Source organism: Strigops habroptila, chromosome 11 (assembly GCF_004027225.2).
Source record: "Strigops habroptila isolate Jane chromosome 11, bStrHab1.2.pri, whole genome shotgun sequence".
NCBI classification, from domain to species: domain Eukaryota; kingdom Metazoa; phylum Chordata; class Aves; order Psittaciformes; family Psittacidae; genus Strigops; species Strigops habroptila.
This window is the reverse complement of record NC_046360.1, coordinates 16,733,212-16,748,014: the sequence shown is the minus strand read 5'-3', so window position 1 is coordinate 16,748,014 and position 14,803 is coordinate 16,733,212. Positions and strand designations below refer to the sequence as shown.

The 14,803-nt window shown below is 42.7% G+C and overlaps 1 protein-coding gene across 13 annotated transcripts in view; it reads right to left on the bottom strand.

Annotated features, from left to right (window-relative positions):
* The window catches only part of WNK2 (WNK lysine deficient protein kinase 2), a 115,065-nt gene that overhangs the window by 74,669 nt on the left and 25,593 nt on the right, over positions 1-14,803 (bottom strand). For all 13 annotated transcript variants that reach the window (XR_003993726.1, XM_030501355.1, XM_030501357.1 and 10 more), the window contains one exon: positions 486-658. Coding sequence is in view for 12 of the 13 variants with exons in the window: in XM_030501355.1 (XP_030357215.1) it covers positions 486-658 (173 nt within the window). In the remaining variant the exon portion in view is untranslated. The remainder of the gene's footprint in view (positions 1-485; positions 659-14,803) is intronic.

Genomic DNA, 14,803 nt, shown 5'->3' with positions numbered 1-14,803 from the left:
ATTCACGCCAACTGTTTTATATCACCTTAACAGGACTGTCAGTACCACAAGCTATTAATTAATATGGTTTAGTAAATAACCTAGAGCACCTTCTGCTTCCAAAAGAGGTTCTACCATTCAAGTGCTATTCTATCCGAATTTTCTAACAAAACATGCAAATACAAGCACAACAGCAAGCACAAAAATACACCCTGACAAATTAAAGCAGCACAGGCAGAAGATGAAGCACTCCAGAGAACAGCTTCTAGTTGCATAACTGAGACAGGAAAGCAGGGAAAGAGATATGGAGGCCAAAATTCTTCCTGTCAAACCAATGCAGTTCAAACACAGGGACAAATGACAGACACTAGAGAACAGCTCCATTTATTTTTTCTTTTTTTTTTTTCCTTTTATCTAGAGATGCCTTTTTCAGAATATGAAAGTAGGGTTTTTCTAAAAATTCCCATTGTTATTTTTAGCCTCCTCACCAGGATTGCAGGACTTACGTCTTCAGTGTTCCAGAGGTCATCAATTCGGTAACCAGCACGATGCACCTTTTGCCTTTTACACACGATTCCCAGAAGTCATAAAATCTCACAATGTTTGGATGCTGTAGACCTTTCAACATTTCTGCTTCCTCTTTAAATCTCTGCCTCTCTACTTTTGTGAGTTTTCTGTCCTATAATCCAAAATAAGACATTATTCGTAGCAAACAGACAAAAATAAAGGCACTGCATTGCTAGGGTGTTGAGAATTTTAGATTTGGTTTATGCCTTTATGTAAGAGATGAGCAGAGTGTATGAACCAGGGCACTAGCCTTAAATCCAGTGTCAAGATGACAAAGACTTGCCTCTGAACAAAGAGACATCTGTGCTACATGACAGCATTAATATTTCAGGCAACATAAACACACCCATGGCTCGATGGATCCACACAGAGCTATTTACTTCTTGTTTTGGTTTTGTGAGGCTCATTATCTAAGAAGTTAACACACTGGATTACATTCCAGGTAGCAATGTCCTCTCTACTGTGACGGCTCACCACCCTCCACAATGGCTCCTGGGAAGCTGTGGCAGTGACTACGGGTCAGGTCCCCAGGAACCACAACAGGCTGCACAGCCCATCCCACTTCCAAATTAAAACAACACCCTTCTCCAAACAAACAAGCACATACATTTTTCTATTTGTTTGCTGTTCTGCTCAATTGTACAAACTTTGCTTTAACGCCAAAAAAGGAAGGATTTAAAACTGTCTTGCAGCCAGTTGCTGCACACTGAATGCATGGAAATACTTAGAAATTAGAGATTGGAAATGTGAGGAATGTCATGTTCTACTGCTCTGGTTTTCCTACAGAAATGGACAAGAATTTACCATAAACTCCAGGCTGCAAAGTGACCCTGCGAGGAGCACACAGAGCTTGTCTCCTCCTCCCCATGGGTCAGCAGAAGGCTGCTGGGCTGCCTGAACCTCGCAAGCAGCACGAGACCCCTACCCCAAGCAGGTCAGATGCAAATGCTAGCCTCTTTAGATGATGTAAAAGCAAAATGGGAGCGTCACCAAAGACCACAGCATCGCTGCCTGGTTTGTCCGCCCTGGACAGTTGGTTAGGTTGGGAGCACTTCCCTCCACTGACCTAGAAATGAAGCTTTTTCATTCTTTAAAAGGCACAATTGTGTAACTGTTCTTACTTACAGAAGCAAAGGCTCACAAATCACTAAGATTAATTAGCTCAGATTTTAACCTCAGACACTTTCCTTTTCTCTGTTCACTCAGGCGTGCTTATAAGAGCATATACATAGCGATTTAAACTGGCACCCAGCTGATTTTTAATCAACATGTAGAGGGATCAGGCCACTGTCATTTCGACAGCCTGTCGTCATCTGCAGTCACAAAGAACTTGGTACAGGAATGACAATTTCCATGGCCACAAACAAGTTTTACACAGAGACTTTGCAGAAGGTTGCAATGAGGATGCTCTGGCTTTTCTTGGAAGACAGAAAATCTGCTTCCCCAGTGGTGTGCATGCATGGAAACAGCATTTCCATTTTCCACCATGGCTGCTGAAGAGGTTCTCAGTTTTCTGTACGTTCTATGGAGCAGAATGAGAGCAAAAGTTGCCCTGAGCAACAGCAGCCATCCAGCCTGGCACAGGGGGTGTCCCATGGGGACCAATGCCTGGGTCCCCAGGAGTACCCTGCACTCCGCAGCGCTACCAGGGATGGGCAGGCAGTGGCATGGCAGACCCCAACAGCTGAGCGCAAGGCAGGATTTCTGCTGCTCTGTGGCAACTGCAGTTTTTCTAAGTAAAAAAAAAAAAAAGAAAACAAAACCAAAAGCAGGCTAAGAAGCAAGGACAGAAGAGCCTGAGCATTGCATTTAAACCCATCACTTCTTCCCCTACTGCTGAGTTTCCTCTGAATTTAAACCCTCCAGAATAAATCAGACACACTGCTACTAAGGAGGAAAAGGAGCAAGCCCGTGTGTGAGACAGGAAGAGCAGCGTGAGCCAGCAGAGAAAGGAAAAGCAACGTGGATCCAGCAGTTTTTAAAAACCCTTCTTTTTAAATTCCCACACCTGGACCCTTCTTTTCAGCTTTCTGAGCACTGTGAGAAATGTTCCACTGCTGCTTTAGGGACCACTTTTAAAAATCTCCTTCAGACATTGCAGACAATCACATTCGGTATATTCTACAGATTACAAGCACTGGACATTTTGGGTTGCTGTCTGCATTTGATGTACTAAGATGGCAAGCTGGGCACCAGAGTGATACTGGAAGACTAATGTGCGTTTTATCTAGAATTATGGTAGAAAGAATCTGGATTTTTTTTTCATCATTATGATAACTGAGTATCTTTCTCCGGAGAAAGCCCAGGCCCAATACTACCACTGGAGAGGGGAGGCAGGGGCAGGGAGGATGAGCAGGCAGGGCTTGGGATCCTCACATGTTCCCCACCTCATGAGGGATCTCAGCACTGTAAGGGCTCTAACAACCTTTTCTAAATTCCTCCAGGCTGAGCCTGATGCATGAGTTGTTGGCCAAAGCACAAGGTCTTTCTGAAAGGGCTTAACAGTTGAAGGTTTCTACTCTGAAGCGCAAAACCACCCACTTAACTGCATGACTCACTTGGGGTTTAATCCAAACCCAAGAAAACCTTCACCAGGGTCACAGACACTTACTCCCCATCATATAATCCACGCAAGTGAAGTGTCCTTATGCTGAAGGTAAGGGTAGAAGCCTGAAACAAAATTAGGACATGGAATTTTAAGATAGTGAAGAGGAATCTGGAAACGTCACACCAAAGCAAGCTAATCACAGAATCCCAGACTGGCTTGGGTTGAAGGGACCTTAAAGCTCATCCAGTTGCAACCCCCCTGCCACGGGCAGGGACACCTTCCACTACAGCAGGTTGCTCCAAGCCCCTGTGTCCAACCTGGCCTTGAACACTGCCAGGGATGGGGCAGCCACAGCTTCTCTGGGCACCCTGTGCCAGCGCCTCAGCACCCTCACAGGGAAGAGCTTCCTCCTAATGTCTCATCAAAATCTACCCTGCACTAATGCACTTGTCCATTTAACTGGATTTAAGGCATCACTTTGCATAACCCAAATTTATCAGAATCTGGAGGAATGATGTTTACAACACTGTACAGCTGAACAAGGATGCTCAGGGATGCCACCTTCCACACGACAGCTTCACAAGTGCAACCACTGAGCATCACGATCATGCTGAGCTGACAAACGAGCCATTCCTCAGTCTGCTCCACTGCATTTATGGCATTACTGCCATTCTGAGCTTCCTCAAGACACGAGACCTGAACCTTCTCAATGTGATCTGAGAGATACGAAGTTTGCAGATACCTACACACTTCCTCTCATTTTAAGGCACTCACACTTCTTGGCTCTTTCCCTCCTTGCTAGGACACAAAGTCTTGGCTCAGGAGGCAACACTGTAATTCCATTTCAGATAATTGAAAGTTTCTCAAAGGTTTCTAAAATAGACTTCAACCTTCAAATGCTCACAGCAATTGTACGGATCTGGTTCAACTTTTCCAGACAAAGTGAAATTAAAAAACCCAAGCCATTAGTGACACAGCCACTTGGTTTGCTTCCTGCAAGGAAATAACCTGAAATTTAACCTGTTTGTCCATGTTAATATTAAAACTGTGAAGAATAGTCAGCTTAAAAGGCTTCAACCTTTGTTGGTGGCACAGCTGGAATCAGAGCACCAGAGCGAACGGACACAGTAACAACGAGCTTCCTCACCCTTGGAGCTTTAGATGTAGCAGCTTTACAAATACATACACAGTGTAAACTCATCAACTCTCCAACCCCAACCATTCTATGATTCTATGAATTATAAGTTACATGTGTCTTACTGTGGGAATCCAGAAATTTGTGTGGATATTAAACTACTTTGACACCACAGAGAGAAGCTGAACAGAGAAACTGACCATCATTTCACTGCAGGGCCACAGCTAGAATCATGCCCAGCAACAACGAAAGCACCAAGTCATACAAAACACAAGGGCAGAGAGGAGGCTGCACCCACTGCTAGGCAGCCTACAGAGCAAGGTGCTTGAAGAAGGCATTTCCCAGAGCAGCCACACGGATTCATGGTCAGATCCTTAACCTGGTGTTGAGAATTGGACATTTTTTTTACTACAGATACTCTGGGCTCCTGCAGTTTAAGTGCTTACAGAATGCTTCTGCTGGAATAAACCACCAGAGCACTGCTTCACAGTGCATCTTTCACACAGCATCACCAGTTACACATGCAGCCTGGCTTACAGCTCCAGGATTTCACCTTTCCTATAAATAAGCTTTAATTGGGTTGGGGCTATACAATGCATCCTTCACTATAAAGGACAAGCTAACAGGCAGATATTAAACAAGCGGCAAGAAGAGGTTATAAATTGTAAGCTACCTTTTCTTCAATAATTTTCCTAGCTTTCCTGTTGCCAATCAGATCATAACTTCATGGTCAGTTTTAAGTGTCAAATGACCAAAAGCTATTCACTTCTTTTTGGAAGGAAGAAATAATTCTCAATCGGTACTTTATAGCCTTGCTCTTGATAAATCACATACCCATTCAGAGACACTGGAGTAAAACGATGTTTGCAGCAGGAAGCTACATTAAAGTGATTATCCTACCCATAAATCAAGTTTCTGCTAATCTAACACACCTATGTTCTCTGCTTCTCCCTGCTCATTGTAGGCAGGGAGAACAAATGCCTCTGTTTAATATAAAATTTATCTCTTCATTAAGTTCCTTAGTGGGGAACAACCGCAAAGACTGGAATTAGTAAGTTAATGTGTTAACAAAATGAAAAGGAAAGCTTACGAATTAAATTTCTGGAACAGCACCCAAATTAACAGCAGGAACATGTTTTGTTAGTCATCCCCAAGCATCATTTCCTCCAGGTTGTAACACATGGGCTCTGACTAAGAAAGTTATACAAGCAAAAGACTAGCTTTCACCTGTGCCTTTAGAAGATTTCTAAGGAAGATTAACAACTGAGGTCAAGTTTCTTGCCTACTTGCTTGTGAGGGGCTAACAGATTTGGGAATAAACTACACCCTCACCCCATTAGGAAAGGGGATCCAATGAAAGAAATAAAAATAAGACCACACACAAAAATACATATTTTATTTTTTTTTTTTTTTTTTACATAGCAACGCCTATATAACCATGCAAGAGCAGAGTCTGAAGCACAACTGCTACCAGAGCAGGAAGCCAAAGTTCTCCTGTTTCATCCTGAAAAGACCCTTCTCTATTTTTGAGATCCCTGTGCCTAATGGGACAAAGCCATCATTTTGGAACAGATTAAGGTCTGGAGAAGCAAGTAGGAGCAGTAGGTCAGCAAATGAGGGAAGGGCTCACCCCTGTCACACAGAAGCTGTAACATCTCTTACACATGCAAGTAATGAAAAAAAGGAAACTAAAGAGGCATTTGTGACAGAGGAACAGAAATCAAGTATCTAAATCAGCAGAATGAGTATCTGCTCACATCATTACATTTTCACACCCGCATGCCACATCTTCACATTTGCTCACATACCACAACTACTCTTCTAATCAGAGATCGCCATGAGATATCAGATCAGTGGGAACCATTGACTCCTCTCTCCTATGTAGCTCTCTATTGGTTTATTGTGGATTTATGACCAGAATTGCAGTTCTGTTCTGCCCTACCCTCACCAGTTTGATAGCGAGATACCCACCTTGGTGGGAACCGGCAGCAGCCTTCCCAGACATCCTGCAGTGTAAGCCCAGAACTTGCTTTGCTCTGCCAGTGAGCTTACGACATGTTAGCTGGTACCTGCCTATGCCTGTTAATTCATTATATTCTGCATTGTCAGTACTGTCTCTTCAGGGAAATGTCCCAGTTTTGCAAAAGTTCTCGATAAAAAAAATAAAGGCTTTTATAAATAAATTTGAACTATAGCACATTTTAGAAGGAAAAAAAAAAAACAATTTTGTATTTAAAATGAACACTTTACTCATTTAGTACAATCGCCTTTTGCATTTCACATTAAGACTTGTCTAATCCACTATCAGAGGAATCTAGGATTTCTCCCAAAGGTGGAACTGGGAGCAAAACCAGGCTCAGACACGCAGAAGTTGCAACTGTGAAGAGCTAAAGGTAGTGCTGAAGTAGCTGCTCTCATGTACCAGCTCTATGCCTTTATTATTATTATGCCTATACTATGAATTTTTAAAAGCATTCAGGACCTTTAATTCCCACACCCTGTACATTCAATTATAAGCACATATCATTTAAAGCAGTCCCCTTTCTGTGAACACAAAGCAGATGCCATTGGACAACTTGCAAATCAGGAAGACAAATTTTACAGCTTCATTACATATCAGCATTCAGCCAACATTCTTCTTCACTAAGTCACCCTCAGTAAAGTTACTGCCTGCTATTTGTTAGCTGTATTAGCTAAGCACAGGCAGATTTCCCACTGGTAACCCATTTTCCAAATGCTTAAAAAGTAGCCCTTGCACCCAAGAATGCTCACAATTCACAACCAATGGGAGCTACAGAACAGGCTGAGAGAGATTTACCCATTTGCCTGAGTCATTGCTAGAAATCTATGGAAAAGAAGGAGATGAATTCAGATCTTTATGGCTAAATCTGGAACTGTAGAGAAGGCTGAGCTTGCTTTTTTTTTTTGCTGGGCACAAGTACAGCTTGCTACTTTTAAACTGCTCAAGGGACATGTCAAAGTCTTATGACAGAGAAACAAGATTCACATCTCCTGAACGTCGGAACTTAAAAAACTCGTCCTGCAAGGTGTAGGAGGAAGGGGAATCAACATTTCCAATCACAAATCTTAACAGCAAGGGCCATGAAAACACCTAAGAAACCCAACAACATGGGCAGAGACTCTGTTTTACAGATTAAAACCTCCCAACACAACTGCACAACGATAACCTATGGTTAAACAAAAAAGTTCTTGTCACAAGCAATTGAATTCATTGCAGGTAGCACCCCATTAAATCTCTCAACTACCAGTGCTTCACAGGTTCCACGTAAGACTGTAATTTTAGATGAAATACCAGAAACAGTTCAGGCTTGCCTCACAAAGTGACTTTTTCAAAGGAAAATCAACGTGTGAAAAAAGCTGGACAAACCCTACGACCAGATCACCTCTGCTCACACAGAAACAAAGGGAAAATCCCAAACCACCAAAAAACTGGTTTAAACATGCCATGAGAATTAGGTATTTTGGTATTTTCTGGATATCACTTCTGAACCTTGTGTTCATTAAAATTTCTGCAACAGTTTGTGCTATTTTTTAAAAGCATTTTGCTTCACCTACTTCTTATCATCCATAAACAGTATTTGGCCATGCAAAATGTCTAACCCTAGGAGACAGACACGTAACATCTCACATGGATGAACCAAAATGCCAACATGCCCGTGATCCTGGTCCCATGTCCCACCTGCAGTGGGCTTCATCTTCTGTCTCCGTTCCTAAGGGGTTTGGAAGAGCACAAGTTGTAGGCTGGAAGACTCAGAAAGAAAATGCAAATAGCTCTAAGCACAACAGAAACATAGAATCATACTGGGGTTGGAAGGGACCTTAAAGCTCATCCAGTTCCAACCCCCCACCACAGGCAAGGGCACCTTCCACTAGACCCGGTTGCTCTAAGCCCTGTCCAACCTGGCTGAAGCCTTTGCCATTTTAACCACTGTGGTTATGAATTATCCTTGTTTCCATGCTGGACTCCACATCACACAGCCAGACTGAGGAGGTGGCTCCAGCCACCCCTTGGAGGCTCAGTCCTTCTGGCCTGGGCCACAGCAGGAGTGGAAAGAGACATGTCAGTGCTGACGCCTAAAAGTCAAAGAGCTGAAAACATGTGGATGGAAGAAAGGAGATACTGCTGCCTGCAGACAGCTGGTGTTTCCCAGTATAACACAACAGATAGAATCTGTCACCAGACCCATATAGCAGCAGGGTGTTTAGAAGCAGAGAGAAGCCCTCAGATTTTTTTTTTTTTCTTCTTTCTGCTTCTCTCCTTCCTCTAATGCATAATAAACAGTGTAAGCTGAGTGCAGGCAGGTCCAGCATTGTATGTATTTGAACAGTAAAAACTGTTAAAATGGTAAATCTGCCAAGACCCAACAGAAATGCTTGTGTGGCGTTACAACTGCACTAAAATACTTTGTAAATAAGCAAAATTTTCTTCACATCAGTATCAAAGCTGAGCACTAAACCAGATTAATTCCTATGTACTGCGATCTTATAAATGGAAGAACATCAATGTGACATTTATAGAATGATTATCAAATGTGTTCACTTCCTATTAGTTTTTACCATTCGTGAAATATACTATTTTAGAAAAATCACTTCAAACAAACCGTTCCCTTTGGAACTTTTATTTATGCAGTAACAGGAAACACATTATCACATTTGCAGTGGAGATCATTCAAGTCGGAACATGTATTTTCTGCCTTTGGCAGCCTTGCCAGACCTAGAAGATACACACTGAACAGGTCTTCAGACTCAGTCTCTAATTATACGCTAAGTGCATTTATTTGAGCAAATAGCCTCAAAAACTTTCACGTTAAAAAAAAAAACCCAAAAAAAAAAAACCCCACACAAACCCAAACCAAAACCACAGAAGACCCCAAGACTCCTCAACAAACCAGAAAGTTGGACTAACAGCCCTGTAGCAGGCTAGAGTTCTACAAATCATGGCTCTTACACAGTAATAAATACCTTTCATTCAATCACTCTTCCAACAAAAAACACCTTATGTCACATAAAGGCAGAGTTTAAAGCCATTTCTCACTTGTTCCTGTCCCCCTCCAGTGCTGTATAATATCTGAAGCCCTTAAAACACACCAGCAAAGCAGAGCTGAGCCCCCAAGAGCATTGAGAATGTCAGGAGGTCCCCATGGTTGAGCTGCCTGTGCAGCAGAACAACTTGCACCTTCTGTCTCCTTCATCACCCCAGTGACTGCAGCCTTCATTTAGCTGGACATAATTTATTTTCTTCCTGGAGAAGAGCTGTCTTCATGCACAAGCCAGGCGAGCAAGGAAAACCTGCGCACACTGCCTGCCATGGAAGTTCAGCAACTCATAACTTCTCACATCTTTGTTTTCACAGAACAAGTAGGACTGAACAAGTCCATGTGCATCTATGTACATACATGATGAACTTAACTATATTTCTTTCCCTCAATATAAAACAGCCAGACAACAAAAAAGGGATGGGTCTTTGCACAGATCTTAATTTAAAATCTAATAGTGGCTTAATGGGTCCTGAAGAGAAACTTTTTCAGTTCTTCCCTCACATTGTGGCCTGCTGAGCCACCTGTACCTCATCAGGTAATCCTTCTGTGCCTACATTTCACATCTCTAGGACATAAAAACTGATAAGGAGTTCCTTGGTACACCCTGGAGATCTACAGATAAGCAGCACCATAACCAACAGTATGATGAACTCTTCCTTCTCGCAACTTGTTTCTGGTTTTTGGAAGGGACCTTTTGGGGAGTTCATTGGAAAGGAATGCAGGAAAACAGTCCTTTAACATGACTTGCTCTGTTTTGAGGAAAAAAAAAAAAAAAAAGAATCCTTGCAGAGGGCCATATTATTGCAAATAGCCAGCTTAAACACTTGCACGCAGAAAGTAAGAAGTCTCAGAGGCCTTGGAGCTGTCTCAGCAACACAGCTCATTCCAGCCCCGATCCACATCATGCAGCACCCAAGAAAGGGCCAACTGCTTGCTGCTGCTGGAAACAAGATGCAAAAGAATAGATATGTGGGAAGGATATAGTGCAAAGACAAAGGGAAAAGCCAAGGGGCCATCTTGTCTGCTGTAACAACTCAGAGACTGGAAACAAGCATTCCATGTAGCATCTTGGACAGCAGGGACAGGGATCTTTTACCACCACAAAAGATACTTTACAGATTGGGGTATCCCAGCTCCTGAAGATTCACACAGTAATTTATCTGGAGTTCGGAAATGTTTTTAAATGCTGAGAAGTGCTGTCACTTTTCCTGGATTCCTGACACCACTTAACAACCTGTGAGACAAAACTCCAAGGCAAATGCTGCACTGCTGGCCAGGCTACATTAATGTCTTCCATAACAGTTGAGAATTCAGCTGAAAGCATCAGATTTGTAACAAAATATTTCTTTTTTCTTTTTCTTTCTTTGCCCTCCTGCAAAAGCTTGACATTCTATAGCCCTGCCCAAAAGAATAACACTAAGCTTGTCAGCTAAAACATACTAACAGCTAGGAATTCAACTTCTCATCTCTTGAACAGCAACCCATGAGAGGGTAACATCAACATGGGTTTATAAGAAACAGATCTTGGCCACTTTCCAATGAGATTATATGTTTGGGTTGACAAAAATAAGCATTGACATAAACTCAGATTTCTGCAATGCATCTGCTTCACATTAAGAAAGAGTAAGAATGAAGCAGAAAATATCTATTTACATAAATGTTTTACTTGGGTAAGCGATCAGTCACAAAACATAAGCTACACATATAAAAATACACATCCTTGATGATTTTCAAGAGGTTCTGCAGGGCTTAGGGTTTGTTCTAACAAAGTGATTTGTAGTTTTACAAAGAACCATGAAAAAAGCCTGTCATTACCAACACATTTTACACTCTGAAAAGAATTAGGAGAGTCTTGAAGCATGAAGATGACAGGCCACAAACAGAGACTGAGACGCTTGTGTAAGCTGGGTACAAGCAGTCTCACAACACCTGGCTGGCAGGAGGTTGTGTCACTGGGATAGAGAGACAGCAGAGAAACCAGGGACTCCAGCCTTGGGGAGCACTGACCCTGAACCAGACCCAGGGACGCCAGCGTTGCGGAGCACTGATCCTGAACCAGACCCAGGGACTCCAGCCTTGCGGAGCAGTGATCCTAAACCAGACCCAGGGACTCCAGCCTTGCTAAGCACAGCCTGCCAGGCAGCAGTAACAGGCTGGAGCAGAAGCACAAAGCAAGAGCCAGCTGTACTCTCTTGCTGCAAAAAGCAGAGCATACTTTTCAACATGTCCCTTAGCACACACTCAGTTTTAAGGATGGGCCGTGACAATCACTGGAGAGTTGGGCCATGACTAAGGAGTTCTGCACAATTTGTTTGAGAGAGGGTAAGGGATCATCAGAGGTTAATCCAAGAAACTCTGATGAACCAAGGTATACAGGAGATTTGATCAGATGATCACAATGCTACTTTCTGACTTGAAGTCTGTGACATAGTTACGTTACAGTCATACTTACGTTAACAGACACATTCCCTTGGCTAAGGTCCTGGAATACTACTTATCAAATGCAAACAAGATAGTTCAAATCATCATCAGCAAACTTAAACAGATTTGAGTGATGCTTAGTGAGAGGAGTTCCTGCAGGCCATCATGACCTGAGTTTGAAAAAGATTCCCAACTGGTAGGCATAGGTACAGTTCTTCTGAGTCACTGCCTACAGATCCCTTGGTCACAGCTGTTTAATAAGCTAAATCTCTAGCCTACAGAATTATAGATTTTATGGTGTGATGCAAGGAATGTTCCATACACTGTATTTAACAAACAGCATCAGGCATTCAGAGACTCTACAGAAAGCAATATTAATCAGATAACTACAGGGACAAAACAATATACATATTTAATGAAAGATTTCAAGAACAGAATCATGGCATGTTTGTGTTGGAAGGGATCTTAAAGCTCATCCAGCTCCAACCCCTGCCACAGGCAGGGACACCTTCCACTAGAGCAGGTTGCTCCAAGCCCCTGTGTCCAACCTGGCCTTGAACACTGCCAGGGATGGGGCAGCCACAGCTTCTCTGAGAAAAGTCTGTGCCAGCGCCTCAGCACCCTCACAGGGAAGAGCTTCTGCCTCAGAGCTCATCTCAGTCTCCCCTCTGACAGGTTAAAGCCATTCCCCTTGGCCTGTCCCTACAGGCCCTTGTCCAAAGCCCCTCTCCAGGTTTCCTGGAGCCCCTTTAGGCCCTGGAGCTGCTCTAAGGTCTCCCCTTCAGGAGCCTTCTCTTCTCCAGGCTGACCCAGCCCAGCTCTCTCAGCCTGGCTCCAGAGCAGAGCTGCTCCAGCCCTCGCAGCAGCTCCGGGGCCTCCTCTGGTCTCACTCCAACAGCTCCACGTCCCTCTTGTCTTGTTGCCCCAGAGCTGGATCAGGACTGCAGGGGGGGCTCCCCAGAGCAGAGGGGGAGAATCCCCTCCCTCGACCTGCTGCTCACACTCTGGGGGTGCAGCCAAGAATGCAGGTGGCTTAAGAATACTTAAAACTTTCAAATGGGAAAATCAGTTTGCAGAAAAGAGTGGCCTGGCAGCTTGGGCTTCACACTCAGATTTCATCAAGCAGCACAAGGAGAAGATCCTGTTGATGGAGACATTAGCAGCCAAAAAAAAGGCTTGTTGTATATTTAATCCCATATTATTTCCTATATGCATAAAACCCAATACTAGCTAGGAAAGCATACAGAAACCTTTCCCTGTTCTCTCTCCCTCCTCCAACATGCTCTGCAAACAGGGAAAAAATGCAAAAGCCAGTTTTACTCTACAAAATCCCTCAAGAAGAGGGTATGTAAAGATGACACTGTTCTTGGCTGTCTCACTCTGTAATGATGTGTACCTATGCAAAGCAAATAAAAACTCTTTTCAATCAGGCTAATGTTTGACTTTAAGCACATTAATAGGGTACTACAGAACTGAAGAACCCACCCACTGAGAAGTAACCCAACAGAAGTGTTCTCTATTAATTTCAGTAAATAAAGAGATTAAAACCTCTTCAAATGGAACAACTGAAGAAAAGACCAGTAGTGCATATAAATATCATTAATTTGAGTGACACCACCTGGTTTGATTGGGTTTTTTAAAGACCAATTGCACTGCCAGCAAAACTTAGGATTGAAGATCCATTTGGTTCAATGTACATTAAACAAGATGGTTCTGTATTCAACAGATAATATTACCGCTAAACACTTTCATTAAGGAGTTATAAAGAATTCCCCCCCCCCCAAAGATGCTCTCAGTAAAAATTAACCACCTATAAACCCCCAAATACAGCACAGTGAAAAACTTAACCAGAAGTTAGGAAAAATGACTTGAGAACTCTGCCTACTTTTTATACGATTTTAAATGCTTCCTAATTATTCTTTAAACTTTCCAAAATTCAGGTATCTCATCTCTCCTTAAAGATTTTCCTATTAATAAAGGGCAATCAATATGCCCTTTTAAGATTGTAAATGCTGGTCTCTCTGAGGTCCCTGTGGCTTGCATAGCATGAAAGCTTTTTCCTAGCATGAAACAACAGCTTCATTACTAGCAAAGGAGAACCAGCAATATGAGTAAGACATTTTTAATCACCAGCTGTAATGGACACTCACTAGAAAGAATGTAAGTCCCAGAACCTCATTTCCTACAGTCCCTAGGATAAGTGACAGGTGTGTACACAGAAGGGCTTCATTGGTCAACAAGTTATTGTTCAGTGTGGGGAAAATGGTAGTCATACAGAAAGATGAAAGCATGGATGTCTGCAGAGTAGACTAGGAAAACATAAATAATACAGTATTTAACCACATATCACAGGACGTTGACTAGTAATTGCCCTATCCTGGGACAAAGAAACATTGAAGAATATACCCTTGCATGAAAGTTAAAAGCAAACCAGATATCCTCAAGTGATTCTGTTTACCTCTTCCTCAATAAAATCATCGTTTCTCTATAGCAGCATTTCTCCAACACTCAGCTTTGCCTTCCCCAGTGCCCAGCTCAGGCTGGCCGGCCCCAGGCAGCCTCACCCCTGCTAACGCAGCATCACACCTCAGTATCTCAGACTATGGCGAGACGCCACTCATGTGTGGGAGATCCTGAATGGTTACAGATGCAACAAAATGAGACTTCGTCTGAGGATGGCAAATTGTCACCAAGAACAAGTTTAAAAGCTTCCTGGGGAAATCAAAGAAAGGGGTAAAGTATGTGTTTGGCATATAATGCTTTTGCTCAGAATTTGTGAAGGGATACAGCACTAAGAGGAGATTTCAGAGTCTGCACGTGCATTCATGGGTCTCAATTTTAGTATTTTCATCTTTTTAAATGAAGTATTAAAAATCCCACTTTATGTTTGAATTTTTATAGTTATTTCTTTACACATTTTCTACAGAGCAAAACCTGGATTAATGCAAGGTACAGCAGACAGAGGATGAGTGAATTCAAGTCTATGAGTCTAATTCATGTCATCAACAGAGTGAATAGAAATAATTTGTCACCAGTTCTTGGCCAGTAACTTGCCCAATTCCTCCCAAACCCTCCCGAAGTATCCTTTTTGTA